The sequence below is a fragment of the Polyodon spathula genome, chromosome 13 (assembly GCF_017654505.1).
Source record: "Polyodon spathula isolate WHYD16114869_AA chromosome 13, ASM1765450v1, whole genome shotgun sequence".
In the NCBI taxonomy this organism is placed as follows: Eukaryota; Metazoa; Chordata; class Actinopteri; order Acipenseriformes; family Polyodontidae; genus Polyodon; species Polyodon spathula.
The window spans coordinates 28,505,276-28,522,743 of record NC_054546.1 but is presented as its reverse complement, the minus strand read 5'-3'; the positions used below and the strand labels follow the sequence as shown (position 1 = coordinate 28,522,743).

The 17,468-nt window shown below is 42.9% G+C and overlaps 1 protein-coding gene across 1 annotated transcript; it reads right to left on the bottom strand.

The window, feature by feature from the left end:
• Nucleotides 1-8,647: 8,647 nt before the first annotated feature.
• LOC121325368 (CD209 antigen-like protein C) lies at nucleotides 8,648-16,461 on the bottom strand. The gene is made up of 7 exons (XM_041267812.1): nucleotides 16,040-16,461; nucleotides 15,212-15,301; nucleotides 11,638-11,739; nucleotides 10,659-10,790; nucleotides 10,335-10,486; nucleotides 9,978-10,132; nucleotides 8,648-9,374 (listed from the first exon to the last, which is right to left on the bottom strand). The coding sequence occupies exons 1-7, from the start codon at nucleotides 16,119-16,121 to the stop codon at nucleotides 9,185-9,187; spliced, it is 903 nt and encodes a 300-aa protein (XP_041123746.1). The 5' UTR covers nucleotides 16,122-16,461; the 3' UTR covers nucleotides 8,648-9,184.
• Between the last annotated feature and the right edge of the window lie 1,007 nt (nucleotides 16,462-17,468).

The following is a 17,468-nucleotide window of genomic DNA, read 5'->3' as shown; positions in this document are numbered from 1 at the left end:
CTCGAGCAATGGCGAGAATTGATTGGTTCATCAAAATGTGATCCATTGGGAGCAGCATTTGATATCCTGTCATGAGTTCATAGGGTGATATGCCTATCGCCCTTGATGGAGTAGCACATAGTTTCAATAATACACATGGGAGAACCGAAATCCTGTTTCTGTTGTTTGTGGTTAACTTTTTAGTTATCGTTACATAGTTTGTGGTTCCTAAGAATTGTCTTAGTTTCGTCAACATTCTTGGTTTTGGGACTAGTGTAAGTGCTTGTTTCCTATCTGGGCCAACAGCTTTACTGTTATAACTTAGTACCTGTGCCTTCCTTCGATTGCAATTGTACCCTTGTTCTTGCAGGACTGCCAGTGTGTCATGTAACAACTTCTGCGCCTCTGCACGAGAAGAATTAGATAACAAGAAGTCATCGACATATTGTAACACAGTTCCATGGTGGTTGTTGTCTAGGGACCATTTAGCCTTTGCCAGACATTGATGGAATATCACTGGTGAATTGTGATACCCTTGTGCCATACGTGACCAGGTATATTGTACATATTTCATGGTGAATGTGAACTTCCATTGGTCTTCCAGTCTAATAGGTAGTCTCCAAAAACCATTACTGATATCTATCACTGAAAAATAGTTTGCATCACAGGTACCTCAGTGAAGATCCTATGTGGGTTAGCTACAATTTGTGTGATTTTAGGCAATGCTTGATTCAATCTTTGATAATCAATAGTCGGTCGGCAATTTTCTTCCCCTTTGGGCATCGGCCAATTGGGTGTTCGAGGATGAGTTATATTCAACTACTATACCCTGCTGTAACAGGTCTGTAATAATACCCTTTACTGCTTCAGTTGCTTCAGATTTAATTGGATACTGCTTCTGTGAAGGATGAGCATCTCCTTCAATTGTGATAAGCACGCCCACTACCTTACCACAGTCATTACTGTGCTGAGCCCACACTTCCGGGTACTGCTCAGTAAAGATGAGACCTCATAGTCAGTGAGCGCAGCGATTTTTCACCGGGTTCCATTACTGTGCGTTTCGTTGCTTATGCTTGCTGACATAATGCATCCACCTGTGTGTATAATCAACTTAATTTGTGACATTTCATCTAACCCCAAAATGTTCTGTTCATTCGTGTTTGCATGCTACATTTCTATTGTTGCTGTGAGGTCTCCAATTTTTTTTTTTATTGGCTGTGTTTTAATATATGTAAATAGTTATTTCACTCGCCGCATCCATGTTTTTTTAACGAAAAAGTGAGGATTTTACAAAACTTAGAAAGGACCTTGTCCTGAGCAAACGTGACAATTTGGGTGCCGATCAACGTTGGAGATTCAGACAAGATGATCTTTGAATATTTTGCACAATTCCAACATGCACTCGTGAAATTGTTTTGGTCACTGCATCCGTGTTTTCTTAACACAAAATCTGGATTTTGCTAAATTTAGAAAGGACCTTGTCCTGAGCAACATGTCGATTTTTGTGCCAATCAACATTGCGGTTTCAGACAAGAAGAACTTTGAATATTTTGTGTAAATCCAACATGCATGGTGAAATTGTTTGGTTCGTGGCATCCATGTTTTTTTTTAATGAAAAAGCGGGTATTTGACAAAATTTAGAAAGGACCTTGTCATGAGCAAATGTGACAATATTGGTGCCTAACAACTTTGCGGTTTGAGACAAGAAGATCTTTGAATATTTTGCACAACTCCAATATGCACTCGTGAAATTGTTTTGCTCACTGCATGTTTTCACAAGAGTTTTGAAAATTGTCCAATATTTTCATGAGATCTAGCCTAGTGGCCAAACTGTGAACTTTTTTCACTCGCGAAATCCATAGGCATGTACTTATGTAAGCGTTTTCATGAGTCTGCGACAAACTTTTGGCGGAAAAATAATAATAATAACTAGAAATGCCAGACAGTTTTACGGCCTCCAAGCCCCAGTACCAGTACCAAACACTTAAGCAATTTAGGGAAAAAAAAATTCACCAAACAGCCATTTTCGTTTCCGGTCACCACAATTTTTTAAAAGTCAGTTGTATAGATACAGATTCAGAGAAGATGCTTGTGAAGTTTAGAGTTAGTCAAGTCAATCGTTTGTCAACTGACGCAGGTTTAAATTACAAATGTAAATGTAGTGGCCATCTTATTTAATAAAATATCACCATTTTCATATATTTGTATCTCATTGTTACTGGGATGATAACTACCAAGTTTGGAGTTTTTTGGTCAAACAGTTTTCAAACAGCAGCAGTTTGTTTTTAGAGGCATGTTTCGATAAGAATAGTGGCAACCATTTTGACATTAAAATTTATCACAGCAACTTCTGCTTCACAAACTTGATGTAGGTTTAGATGCTGATGGTATTTGCTTATTTTCAGATCAATAGCTTCACCGGTTCTCAAGAAGAAGATTTCGAAGGTTTTATCGAAAAATGTGTCATGGTGCCAATTGCAGTGACGCAGCAGCAACATTTTTTCAGCATCTGACAGCAAATGTATCCGTCTTCTTAGCTGCCAAGTCAGAACCTGATCAGTCACACAGCTTCGAAGCAGCAGGAGTGCAAAGTTTTGGGAAGAAGAAAAAAAAAATCTTAACAATAACAATAGGCTTCCCAGCCTTTGGCTAGGAAGCCTAATAACAAAAGAAAATGATTAACTCAAATAATATACAGTCAATAGTTTAATCAAACTGCTGAAGAATATCGTACTAGTAAGAAATTACACTGAAACCTGCATCTCATAATCTTGTTCAATTTGACACTACAATCTGGCTGAATATTTATCACATTTTTCCAGAGTTTGGCCTTTTCTGTGTGCACTCTGCTTTATCAGTAACAATGCAAGCTTTCTGGCTTCTGTGAACTAAACAGACAGCCAGCCATTCACCTGCTGCTCCCTGCAGCAGCAGGGGGGTATGATAGGAATGCTGTATATACAGTGATCTCTGTTTCAGCTCAGGGAAGAAAAACACAAATGGAAACAAAGGAAAGAGGAACAGGAGTGCTCCTTTTCCTCATTTGTTTAAATCTTTGGTGTTTTTCACACTGATAATATTTTACAAGAAAAAAGCTATAATGCCCATTTTATCAATACAGGCTTGTGAGGTAACAACCTTAAATATGGGAAAAGGCAGAAGGCTGCATATTCAATACAGTAACTACAGCTCCTATGATGCTTCGCCACCAGTGAGGGATGATGGGAGCTGTAAACAGAATGAAGTCAGCCACAATATTCAAGATCTATATTGTCTCCCTTGTAAAAGTTTCTGGTATACCAGGTTAAAAGCACAGCAAAATATATTAAAGTATATTTGAAGCACAGCACAACCATGGTAAACCAAAGGCGAGCAGGCGAGTCACAGATATGTACTGTAAAGTGTTGTAAAAACAATGGCTAACCAACACAAACCTGCTAAAACACAGGAAACTGCAAAATAACTGTACATTTACCAGGGTGAACTTTTATAATGGGGAGCTATGCAGTGCAGGGATATAAAATGTTAATACGAATCTGGTGAAGTAGTTGTTTCAGTGGGTTCATTGTGGCTCAGAGAAGAGCCCTCAGATACAGTTTAGACATGATCAGCTGGACTGCAAGGGCCGGTTCTTCAAAACGTAATCTGGATCAAAGTGATCCTAGATTTTGTGACCAAGATTTCTTTAAAAACAAAAACTAATTACGAAATTGTAATTATTTGTAATGTGGGTAAAAGTAATCCACCAGTGACATTTCCTAAAAAAAAAAAAAACGGACGAAAACGATCTAATAATAGAAATTGAGAGCACAAAATATCAGAAACAAAATCCAGATCACTGTAAAAGGTCACAATACAGTGTTTATTTGCACTGTTTTTCGTTTTGAAAAATCAAACCTATGGAGTTGAATGCTACCATTTACACTTGACAACCCAGTCTCACGAGAGAAACATTAACAGATTAACGTTTCTGCATTTCTGCTTTCTGGGGGAAAAAATAAAAGTTAGGTGGGTAATGTTTTCACTTTCAACCACAGGGCTTTGCGGCAGCTTTTGTCATAATGCTCTTTTTATATTTATTTTCTGTGAACATTAGTTTATGGATAATCTTGTTCGCTTTTAAACCAATTATATTGTTACAAAACAATTACTATTATTTAGTTGATTTGTTTTAATTTTACATTTTAACATTTCAACATCCCATCTCTGCCTATTGGCAGAGCAAGCAGAGGCGGCATATTCAAATTTCAAACTAGACAGATAGACACCGAGAACTTAAATGTATTTAAAACAGGATACTTGGCGCGGATGGAGCTCAGCATACATGGTGCATGCAATGTATTCTCTATGAGACTTTTCAGCCGCGACTGAAAGAGGCTCGTTTATGTAGAGGCATGAGGGCAAGCTCCGTGGCCCCCATGGCCGGACCGTAAGTGGCTCTGGCTTCCCCAGACGACCTGTCCCTGGACACCCTGCTGGACTTTCCCAATGCGCAGGCCACCCGCAGTCGCTCCCCATCTCCGCAAGAGGGACAGGTGAAGAGATCTGAACAAGCGAGGAACATTATGGACATCAAGGCCCAGATGTCCCAGGTCCTACATCTTTTGGTTAAACAGTCGCCAGCGGCCCAGGCCCCTGTCCAGGCCCCACTGCAGTCCCAATTGCCATACCCCTCTCCCCCAAGGGAGTAGGAAGGATCACCTCAACTGGTGCAGGAGGATACACTATCCATAGAGGCCTAAGAGGATGGAGCTTCTTTCTCCTCTGAAAGTCGGTGAGACCCTTGCTTTGGAAGAGCCTGGCTCTGAGAGTGCCTCAGAAGCCAGTACCACCCCCTTGCTCAACTCGGTCTCAGCACTCATGGGACGTGCTGCAGCTTTCCTGCAGATCCCCTAATGCCAGCGGCAGAACCACACCTGTCGTTCTCCGGACACAGGTGCTGACTCCTCGCCCTCAGAGGTTCCTGGCTTTCCCAGACTTCATGGAGGAAGTACACTCCTCCTGTGATCGCCCGGCTTCGGGTCCTAGCGTGCTAAAACAGGCCACACCGCTTGTCTCCTTGGAAGGCGCGGATAACCTTGGCCTGGCAGGGTTTCCCCCAGTATACTCCACCATCATGGCCCCGGTGAAGGCCCTGCCGGAGGATGGTCTTCCTATAAACACGGCATGCCTTAACCCTCAATGCAGGGTGATGGAGATGCATTTAAAGCGAGCTTATGCAGCAGAAGACCAGGCAACATGCTTAACTAATACAGCAAGTGTGCTGACCGCATATTTGGACAGTGTACTGCGCGAGGCCCCGCTCTCTGAGCCTGTGGCCATGGAGCTGCGTATCCTGTCCAGTATGCTGCTGCAAATCTCTGGTATCCAAGGGCAATGCCTTGGCAAGAGCCTAGCTAGCTTAATCGTGGCTCATAGACAGCTGTTGTTGACACAAGCCAAAGTCCCTGATGCGGATAAGGCTGCACTGCTTGACCCGCCCATATCCCCAGGACATACTTTTGGGCCAGCTGTGGGTAGGTTGAGCCTCTGGTGAGCTCCCCAGACTCGAACTGTCACCAGAACAGTCCCAGTCCCCATAGCTCTGCTGAATGACCTAAGGCATCGCCTACAAGGCACATCAGCAGGCAACCAAGAGGGAACGCAGGTTGTGGTCAGTCCACAAACCAGCATCACAAGTGGCATTTTCAGGGCAAGCACCCTAAACACTAGCAGGCCCCTTGAAGTCTGAAGTCGATTACTGGGTGCTCACCACCGTGCAAAACGGCTATGAGCTTCATTTTCGCTTGGGGCCTCCTCCCTTTCGAGGTGTCACAAGCACTTTCGTGACAGCTTCATTTTAGACCTGAGGCTCCTAAACAGAAAGAAAGGAGGTTCCGATGCTGACGCATTGTCACATTCTCCAGTCTGTCCGGCTGGGCAACTGGTTCACCACCGTGGACTTATGGGACGCATACTTTCATGTTCCCATTCGTCCAGAGCACAGAAAGTATCTGAGATTTTCCTTTCAAGGAAGCATGTTCGAGTTTTCTGTGCTACCATTCAGTCTCTCCCTAGCTCCTCGTACATTTTCAAATTGCGTCGACGCTATCCTGGCTCCCATGCGGCTGCAGGGGATCAGAGTAATAAACTAACTCAACGAATGGTTGATCTGTTCCCAGTCAAGAGAGGGAACACTGGCCCACACAAAGGTTGTGACAGAGCATGGAGGACTACCTCTCACCTGCAGAAAGTATGCAAATGGGAGTAGTACTGAACCTCCAAGTGGTGACGACAGCCGCATCCAAGCTGGGTTGGGGAGCGGTCTAAGAAGGCAGAGGTGTACACGGATCCTAGTCGGACCGCTTGACATCCCTGCACATAAACATGCTAGAGTTGCAAGTGGTGTCTCTTGCTCTCCACTTCTTTCTCCTAGTGCTGAGTGGTACATAAGTGTTGATCCGGACGGACAGCACAACAGTGGTGGCGTACTGTATGTCAACTACCAGGGAGGCCTACGGTACTCAGGGTTGCATCGCATAGCTTTCAAGCTATTGCTATAGGCTCAGAGGAACCTGCTGTCCCTAGGGGCGACATTCCCAGAGCGGTGAACTGGGCAGTGGACCTCCTCTCCAGGAGCAGCCTGCATCCGTCGGAGTGGCGACTCCACCCTCAGATGGATGGAACGCATTTGGGAATGGTTCGGGAAGGCAAAGGTCGATCTCTTCACTTCACTACGATGCATTGACCCCTGTGGTACTCCCTCACTCCACTCAGTGTAAATGACCTAGCACACAATGGCCCAAAGCATTTTTTTATGTTTTCCCACCTATACCGTTGCTCCCAGCTTTTCTCGAAAATAGTCAGGTTAGAGAAAGCGTCAGTTCTCCTAGTGGCTCCCAAGTGGCCCAGGAGAATATGGTTTTTCAACCCTGTGCCAGCTGTTGCACAGCCAGCCTTAGGATATTCCACTTCGTTTGGATCTCCTCAGTCAGGCGAAAGGTTTTTTGGCACAGGGACAGGGCAGGTACTAGCTATGGGTCTGGCTCCTGATAGGGACCGCTGGCTAGCCCTAGGGCTATTGGACGTGGTTGTGGGTACGACGCAGAGCGCTAGGGTGGACTCCACTAGGTCTTTGTATACCTGTAAGTGGAACTATTTTTAAGCTTGGTGTTTAGCTGGGAACCATGATTCCATCACTTGCCCTGTGCCAGTCATTTTGCAACTTCTACAAGAAATGCTTGATGCTGGAAGGTCACCTTCCACCTTGAAGGTGTATTTAGCAGCTATCTCTGCTTGCTATGCCTTCGTAGATTCTATGTCTCCGGGTGTGCATTTTCTGGTACCCGGTTCCTTAAAGGTGCACAGCAATTACACACTCCTCTCCCCGAATGGATCCTTACTATTGTACTAGAAGTTCTCACGAAGGCCCCGTTTGAGCCCTAACACTCCATAGAGCTGAAGTATCTGTCTATGAAGACCTTCCTCTTGGCTATCACCTGCGCTAAGCGGATCAGTGAGCTGCAGGCGCTGTCTGTGCACAGCTCCTGAATGCGTATTTGGGAGGATGGCAGCAGAGTGTCGCTTCGCACCAACCCCGCTTTCGTGCCCAAGGTGATTATAGCCTTCCACATTGACCAGACTGTGGAACTGGAGTCTTTCATCCACCTCTGTTTGTTTCAACGAAGGATGAGAGATTAAATTTCCTCTGCCCAGTGAGGGCATTGAGATGCTACGTGCCTAGGTCAAGATCTTTGTGTCAATCTGATCAGCTCTTCATCTGTCACAGAACACGAGCCCAAGGACAGCCCCTCTCTAAGTAGTGTCTGTCACATTGGATTCACACTGGACATTATGGACTTTTTTGTGTTGATCTGTGGCAAAAACTCTTAATTAAATCAATTTCATGTTGTAACACAATAAAATGTGAAAAAGTCCAAGGGGGTGAATACTTTGGAGAGCTACTGTATAAGTGATGTAGAGGGGTTCCTCTGTGAAAATCAACTTTGAAATATTGTGGCCCACAGTGATTTATCCCCCGAAATACCCTAGTTACTTATTCAATTGTGTTACATTTGTGGGATGCGAATAAGAAGCTGGAATGCGAATAAGAAGCTGGAATGTGAATAAGAAACTGGTTGAATAAGAAGCTGGCAAATAAGAAGCCAACTTCAACATCATACTTTGGACCCCGTTTATCAAAAAGTAAGAGCAAAGAGATTCCTATGCATTTTTATTGGTTACACTTTTGGGTGCTGCTGCTCATGGGGTACGGCTTGCTCACTAAAATCTTTAGTATTTATTGCAAAGTAGAGGCGATAACCTATCTAGGGATACCTCAATATTTGATAAGCAAGATGTCTAAGGGGGTACATGGGGAAAAACAAGGGGGTAATATAGGGTACCGCTATGCTGCTGATACGGATTTATTATTAATATTTTCGGGGGGGCGGTTGAAGAAGGAGCAATTATTTTTCAAATAGTAGCAACAAATTAATTGAGCAAGATGTGTAAATGAGTTAAAACACACAGAAAAAGGACACTTTGCTTTGTCAACTACACAGAGAAAAAGGAATCGAGAATAAGTAGGCCTAATCAACTTCCAGGTGGTCGCAAAGCGCCCCTCTTTAACCACTGTTTGCATTTAACAATACATCGCATTTTCACAGGTAGTAAAGCAATTTATTTATTTTAAAATAAAATCTAAAATCAGACGTTCCATTGGACATTTGAAGAGAAAAATGCTTGCAATCGCTATGAATAGGCTGGTATAAAAAAAAAAAACACAAAGTGAAGTGTGTTTAGCCCTTTATCTAGATTAAAAGTTCTGAAAAACCTGCCTAATATTTACAAAATATTAGTGTCCCCTGGGTGTGTGTGTGTGTGTGCAGTGGATTTAAATAAACACTGACCTTTCTGTTCACATTGCTAAACTACCTGAGATCAGTTTTATATCTCAGATGCACTTTCATATTGTGAGATTCTTAATGTTTCAGAACATCAAACAATGCAATTCTGTTCTCAAGGCCAGACTACATTCAGTACAAATAACCACCAGCTCATTGTTACCTGTGCTTTTTCATAATGTGGGAATCAAACAGTTAATATGGTAATGTTGGGGGGTGACCTGCATGCTTGTCTATCTGAACTGAGTTTCTTCTATTCTTTCTAGTCTCTCTTTGTGCTTCAGTAACCTTAGCTTCCTATTGTCCTGATAATCCTCTTATTAGGCTATCACTGCCTTAGTTTCACAAATCCTTTTATATTGTTTTGTGCACGAGGCATCAAACCAGGTCTCATTGGAATTCCTCTTTGGCTGTAGTTGTGCACAATCTTCACCAGACGGGTCCACTCCACTATAGTTATCAGGCTCTTTACCATAATCAACACCGTTATAAAACCTACTGCCCCAGAATCTGAAAGAGATGAGGAGCAATGACAGTCATTTTAACAGCACTAAATTGGACATGCTCACTGTTTCACTGCAACACTTAATCAGCACTTAGTGAATGTGATTTTTTTTTTTGTTTATTTTTTTTAAACATGTGAAATGAAAGATACAGACCTAGGCTATTACTGGTTTCTTAAACAAATATAATTGAATCAAAAATCTTAGAGCTTTGTGAATATGACCCAGTTTCACTGCAGCATTCAAGAAATGCTATTTGCTTTTTAAAAGTTCCCCACAGTAAGCCTGCACTGTCATTTTGCAGTTTTCCCACGGTTATGCTATGCATTAACTATACTTACCAAGACTTGCTATGATTTTTAATATGCTTTACCATACCACTCTCATCTTTTCAATGCCTACCTATAATTTACCATGCTTTCACTGTGCTGTATTACACTTGCTATGGTACATCTTAGTGCTTTCATGTTAGGGGACACTAAGGAGGGCAGTTTGTTGTATTAAAGCATACTGTGTTGTCTCTCCAGGAGCTTTACTGTCACTTTCTATAGAACATGGTTTATCCTATTAATGCTCAGCAGTGATTTCAGAATGAGGTTGAAGCTCTTACTTTGTTTTGACATTGCCAATGAGAGGAGTGCCGTCCACCCAGAGCCAGGTTCCTTCAGTATCAGCATCAGTCAGGCCAATCCAGTGGGATTGCGCTTCTTCCTTGCCTATATTAGCCTCTTTTGTGATGTTCCAGGCCTTATACGATAGGAATCCCTTAACAGAAAAGAAACATATTTCAGTTGAGCTGTGTCTGAGCCTGTAGTCTGCCATCTACTGGCAAGTGCTTGAAAGTGAAAGTTAGGATAACTATTCTGCACATTGATATCATTCATGCTACTTCCAGTGCTAGCTAGCAGTGAAGTCAGCAACAGAAATGTGTATTGAAAATCTAACATTGTAAAGAAGACAGTCGTACCTGCTCTCCATCGCTCTCTATAATCACCAGGTGCCCCCCCAGTGATGTGCAGTTATCACGGCTGGAGTTCCAGTTCATTTTATCAGTGGAGAAGTAATAACACTTGCCATTGAACAGCTCCCAGTTCTGTGGACAGGCTTTACAAACTCGCTCTGCACAGTGACAGAAAGAAGCAGTGATGATTTACAGGTTTGATCTAAATAACCGATTCATTATGGACTGAAGCATCTCGAGCTATAGACTTGAAGAAGAAGGCCATTACTTACAAAGACATGAATGGACCAGCCCACCAATCACACTTCTTGAAAAAAAGGAACCACTCACCCTTGGAAGAGGTGTCTGTGATGGGACAGTACTGGTCCAGTGCTGAGTATTTCTCTGAGATGTTGCTGTAGTTCTTCTCCAGTTTTGTATACAGGGATTGGATTTGTTTTCTCTCCACCGTCATGTTAGAAACTGCAATGGAGAGCACTTTTGTTCAGAAAGCTGCACACACAAGCTTACTGTGACACTGAGCAATAATTGATACAGGACAGTATTTAATTAATGATTAAGTATCTGTTTAATAAACTATAGCCTCACCCTTCTTTGTCAAGTTATTTTTCATACTCTAGACCTTTATGCCAAGTAGATTTTTAGAAAGCAAATCCCACAGCCCTGACTATTGTTTGAAGATTTCAGTATTATAAAGGCTGTTTTATGTTATCACCACCTTATTAGTATTACCATATACTGTATGCACCGGCTGCTTTTCATTGTGTTCACTGGCTACTGTCCGATAATAATCGAGTAGCTCTGAATAAAAAATAGTACAAAATAAAATGTTGACATGTAATGATTGAATAGAATCTGAAACAGCACTCACCGGTGGCAGTAGAAATGAAGCTTTTCTCTGTCACATTGTTTTTAACCTGGATGTGATTTAGTGAATCAAATGATAGAGATCTTTTGCAAATCTTCATGTTAACAATCCCTTCAGTCTGATATGACAAACCCCTTAGATTATGGGACCAGGGTTGCTTTGTTCTTGTTTATAATTTCTAATTTCCTCTTGATTTTGAATTCTAGCTTCTGTAATGACCCCAGAGCTACTTCAGAACTGAACCCCTCAACAAGTAACACATTGAGGACAGTTGTGAAAAATAATATTCTCAATGAGTTCTGAAACCCAGGACTGGCTGCAGGGCTGCTGTGAGTTTCTAACCTTGTTATTGAATCTGTCAAAACAACTCACTGCTTTTGAATTCTGCACAATGATGTATTATGGATAATGTGTACATGGTGTGTTGTGTGCAATACTCACTGTAGACTGTAAGGAATATAATGGCAGCCACTGAGAGAGCGCACAGCCCTGCCAGGACCAATGCAGCCCATCTGTATGGAGGAGCTTTACCAGCAGTGAGGTCTGAGGAGAGAGAGTGTTGATTCACACACACAGTATCTACAGACACAGAACTCCTGTAGTTAGAGTCTCTGTTGTGTTCAAGTCTGTCAGCATGTATTCCACAAACACAAAATCAATGCCACCAGAATCATGACATTCCTACAATGTAACCACATGTAAAAATGCCTCAGGAATGGCTGGATGAACATGAAACAATGTGTGAAATAGGGACGTATCGAAAAACACACAGCGAGTAACTTGAGCTAAATAATATCCTGCCAGAGTTTCATCACAATTGGATATCAAGCAGTTCTCTTGCATTAACTCTTTAGTGATCTCACCCACTGTGCTGCTTTAGGCTGCAATCTATTAAGAACTATAAGAATACAAATCTTTTTTTACATTTTTTTTTTTTAATTATTTATTTTTTTGGTTTTTTAAATGTACTTTTTTAGTCTAATCTGCCAACAATTCTTGAACAATTTAATTGTACACTGCATTCTGATATTTATTTTTGATCTGATTTGATTTTTTTTTAAATAAACATGCTGCGCTTATTTATGTTTTTAAAAAAATCAAAATAATAAGGGTGAAAGAATGTTCACTCCAATCCCTGGGTCTCTGAGACCAATGTACAAAGCAAGCGACCTGTGTTTATGGCCACAGTGGTAGGGCACACTTTTGTTGTCAGCTGTCTTCGTCAGCATTTTTACAAAAAAAATGTTAGCCTTCTTAAAGTATTGGCCCTAGCATTCTGTAAGGTACCCACAATTGCGTCTGACCAGCGGTTCCTTTCAGGGGCCAGACCTATAGTTGGAGCCTGCCTGGCTCCGGGTGCCAAAGCGTGCCTCTCACATAACTGAGGAGATCCAGGTGAAGCGGGATCTCCCAGGGCGGGTCGTTCAATAGCTGGCACAGGGGGCTACTAGGTCGGGAGTAATGGCAGAGGTGGGAACGCGTAAAGAAACGCTCTGGATCAGGGCGTTGATGCAGAATGGACCGCATAAGCGGTGGAGGGAGTACCACAGGGGGCAATGTGTCGTCTCCGCAGAGGTGAAGAGATCGACCAGCGCTTTCCCGAACTGTTCCCAAATATGTTCCACCAACCTGAGGGTGGAGCCGCCACTCCAACGGATGCGGACCCTCCCTCGAGAGGCGGTCCACGGCCCGATTGTCCATGCCCAGGACATACGTTGCCTGACGGGACAGCAGGTTCCTTTGGGCCCAAGTCAAAATCCTGAAGGTGAGGCGATGCAACCCTGTGGACCGAAGGCAACCCTGGTGGTTGACATACGCCACCGCTGATGTGTTGTCCGTGCGGATCAACACATGCTTGTTGCACACCACAGGTAGGAAGCGCTGGAAGGCAAAAAATCCCGCCTGCATCTCCAGCATATTGGTAAGCAGGGACATCCAGCGGCCCAACCAGGACCTGCTGACTCCTCTGCCTTCGCAGACTGCGCTCCAACCTGACTTGGAGGCGTCCGTCGTCACTACCCAGCGGTTGGAACCTACTCCCATTCGGACCCCTTGGCTCAGGTGAGAGGTCGTCCTCCACCAGCGCAGGGCTGCTGAGCACGCAAGACATACTGTCAGCCAACGGTGTCTTGGGATGCAGATGTGCATCTAAGCATGGGTCAACTGGTGCCATGCAGCACCGTGCACCATGTGCACCGAGTACCGTGCAGCATGCGCAGAAGTGCAAGGGAACTAGCAGAAAGCTCAATGCAGCGCTTTTTAAGTAATAAAAAGGGCTCAATGCAATACAGATGGTCTTACCTTACCAACTTGAGAAGCAAAAAGAGAGAAATCCATCCCTGCTTGACAATTATATTCCCTCGGTAGGTGGGACCGAGGAGGTCATCGAGGGAAAAAGGGGCCTATCAGCAGCTTTGATAGTAAGAGCTCAGTGACATCTACCAATAGGCATGCGTATATCCCATAAGTGATATTTGGTGTCCATTTTTTAATTGAAAGGGAACTGGTATGTAGGGAATCAGATACTGATTTTTTTTTTTTTTTGGAGATATTATGGGGCAAGTTCAGCATGGAAAAGGAGGTTTTGCTCTAAGTTCAGCTTCTCCTACATGGCACAAAGCAACCCCGCCTCAACAGAGGAAGCTGGTAGTCAATGAGGTGCAAAAGCAAGAGGAGATTAGGTGTGTAAAGGCCGTTTCCCAGGCCAAGCAGGGAGAATGGATGAGATGGGAAAGTGCGGAACAACGCAAGATCGGCTGGCAAGACCTATGGACAATGGAACAGAGCAGGATCAGTTTCCTCATCAGATCAGCATATGATGTTCTCCCATCACCACAGAACCTAAACCTCTGGGTGGGTGAGGATCCCTCATGTCCTTTGTGTTCATCACCTGCAACATTAAGGCACATTTTGACAGGATGTAAGGTGGGTCTTAGCCAAGGATGGTTTACTTGGTGCCATGACCAGGTGCTGCAATGTTTCGCCTTAGCATTGGAAGACAACCGTAACTGACCAATAAGTTGCCACCAGTTCTATCAAAGCATTACACACAAAAGACAATATTCTTCCATCCAGGAGAGCAACTACCAAGAAAAGGTGTTAAAACCAAGCCTCACTCAGGACAACTGGAAGCTGCTGGCAGATGTTGGTCAACGGCTTATTTTTCCACCTGAATTGCCACCACTAACCTTCAACCAGACATTGTCTTGTGGTCTGGATCAGCACGCCTTGTTCATCTGGTAGAGTTAACAGTGCCATGGGAAGATGCTGTGGATGAGACGTATTAGAGGAAGAAACTTTGGTATGCTCAACTAGCTGCTGAAGCAGAAGAGCAAGGATGGAGAGTCCGAGTTTACCCAGTGGAGGTGGGTTGTAGAGGATTTGTGGCACACTCTACAACCTGGTTTCTTGGGTTCAGTGGCCAAGAGTTGTGTAACACAGTGAAGAACTTACCTGAAGCAGCAGAAAGGAGCAGCAACTGGCTGTGGTTGAGACCGAAAGATTCTGGATGGAGATCTCAAGCACAATAGAAAGAAAGCAACGCTGATGTACAGGTAAGTAAGCTGGGCTGAGCTGTTTGGGGGATGGAGGGGGGTGATGCTGGGACGCCAAAATCACTGTTGAGCCCTCTTGAGGTGTCGTGGGCTAGTCAACGCAACACCGAGGAAGGAAGGTGCTCACTTGAAGACCCCAGAGATGTAACCTACTTAGCTCAATCCAGACGGTTGTCATGCTGATGCGCTGGGGATACCGCACTGGGTTGATCCCCGGAGCCAGCATTGCAGCCGTTGTGTGTGCTGATGCACTGGGGAGGCAAAATGAACTGAAAAAAGCATAGTGAAAGCATGGTAAAGCACAGCTAAGCATTGTAAAAAATATCGAAGTATAGTAAAAAAATAAATAAAGCATGTCAAACCAGGGTAAACTCTGGTCAATTCACAGTATAACTATGGTAAAGCATGGGAAAACTGTAATAATACTCTGTCTAAGGGTCTGTACAGTCCAGTGATCTCACCCGCTGTGCAGCTGGAGGCTGCTTGCTGTTGCTGGCGGCTCTGAGCTTCTCCAAACTTCACTGTAGCATAGGTAACATCATCTTCTTTTCCTGTTTGTGATGATGAAGGAGAATTGAAGATTTCACCAGCACAGCAGACTCTGTGGGTGACTTTTTCCTGTTTGTTGTTAATAGCAGTGATTTTGCACATGCATACTGTTATTTTCACAAGTATGGCTGACTTTTTTTGCATTGGAGGGGAGGGGGGGGGGGAGGCTTGTTTTGAAAGCATTCAGTGGGTTAATGTTGTCTTGGGTGGTATTGTTATTGTTCTATTGCTATATTTATCAAGCATTTTTTTCCCATTCCTTTCGATTTAGTTATCAACAGCGCAGAGCTTCAGTCACCACGATGCCCTGTACTCACGTCCCTGCTCAATCTTTTTTCTGGACCTTTTCTTCCAATAAAATTTATGAATCAAATATATTTTATTTGTCAACAATTTACTAAGAACTGTAAGAGTACATCTGTTTTTTAATTTAATTTAATTTTGTTTGTTTTTTTTTTAAATCTACTTGTATAGACTAATCTGCCAACAGTTCTTGGAGAATTTAATTGTATAATGGCAAGTTAGGAAGGTAGGTCAGTTTTTGGTACAAAAAAGATTTACATTTTTTATTGATCAAGTAAAATCAGCAGCTAGATTTAAATTGTTTTTTTTAAAAAAAAGAAGCCAACAAGGTAAACATCTTTGTCTTCTGTTCAGAATAAGATGTCTTGATCATTCTTTTACAAAACTCCATCTTTTAATGTGTCAGAAAACGTGTCTTATAATGTATAAAACCTTACCTGTGCTGATTTTACCAGCTGCTCGTTTGCCTTGATTCTTTTGAGAAAAGTCCACAGTGGAGTAGAGAGTGTCACCGGACATCTTTCTCGGTTTATGAGTGTGTCAGATTGGAGTGAATTCAAGGAGATCTTGATAAGACTGCAGCCAAGAGTGAGTGTACTACATAGCGGCTAGGAACTGTCTGCTAAACCCTGGTTATCTTCTCTTTAACTGTTTTTATGTGCAAATATAGAAAGCTCCTCAAAAACTGTCTTAAACCATGTGGTGCAAGAAATATGTTGCAATAAATTGAATTATTAAATTATGAGAACAGATTGTTTGAAGAGGAATTTTAAAATACAGTTCCAAAATAGATTTCCCATTCTGCTTCTCGCTTACATTTAATAGATTCAATATTGCAACCCTAAAATGTGTGTTCATGTACATGATTTAGTTTTAGTTCTGTTTTTCTTGTATGTGTCACATTTCAAGTTACATATACAGCACTCACATGTTTAGAACTCACACCATTACCATGGTTACAGGGTTTTAATGTACACCTTGATTCCGTCTGCCGCCTCCGGACCCAACCTGGAAGCTCGACTCCAGACCCGAAAGCAAGGTAAGTAAACCACTGGAGGCCTCAAGCACACTCTAACAGGGATTCAGGGGGCCAGCCAGTACAGGTAAGTAATACAGACAAAACAGTTAGCATGAACTTGACAATTAATTGTCCTCTCCCCTCTTCCAGAGATCAAGAAAAACGATCCGCCCCTATTATGGATCTGTGGGGGCCCCAACATCCTGGACCAAGGAAAACAAATAAAAAAAATAAAATAAAATAAAAAAAAACAAGTGTGCAAAAATAAATCTCTATTTGTTGTACATCAAAAAAAAAATGTGTATGTGAAGTACAACAGCCACACAATAAAAGAACACAACAAAAACAAGTCAAAAAGAAAACAACCAACCTCCCTATATTGTCCCGACACAACAAAAAGAAATTAGAAAAAAAACTCTAAACATGTTCCTGAATATTGTTCCAGTGCTGGTCCATCCCCAAAACAAAGTTCTTATTGCAAATGGTCGTTTTCCTGAAGTAAATCCAAATAGCAAATCTTCCACAATAGCGTATTCCCCCCAAGGCTGCGCTCCTCCCTGCTTGCCTGCACGCACGCACTCCTCCTGGTTCTACCTGTTCTTCCTGTCTTCTGTGTTCCTCCTTCTGCTCATAAATCCAGCCCCTTATATAGTCCTGCTTGGACCACCATTGGCTGTGACGCTAACCAGATGGGGACTTCCTATTGCTGTGACACAAGTGCTCTATCCAACAATCAGCCACACATAAAACCAACTGGGGGTTGAGGTGAGCAGGTTCCAAGAAAAAATAAAAACAACAATACACAAAACCCACATAAAATTTGTCACTTGTGACATATGCTGCTGGAC

What these genes read in the sequence shown, in the direction of transcription:
- LOC121325368 (XM_041267812.1), bottom strand. Translation starts at nt 16,121, where the DNA reads ATGTCCGGTGACACTCTCTACTCCACTGTGGACTTTTCTCAAAAGAAT. An exon ending in TAGAGAGCGATGGAGAGCAG is followed by an intron (nt 10,133 to 10,334) that starts GTACGACTGTCT and finishes TTTTCTGTTAAG; the next exon opens with GGATTCCTATCGTATAAGGC. An exon ending in ATTGGCAATGTCAAAACAAA is followed by an intron (nt 9,375 to 9,977) that starts GTAAGAGCTTCA and finishes CATCTCTTTCAG; the next exon opens with ATTCTGGGGCAGTAGGTTTT.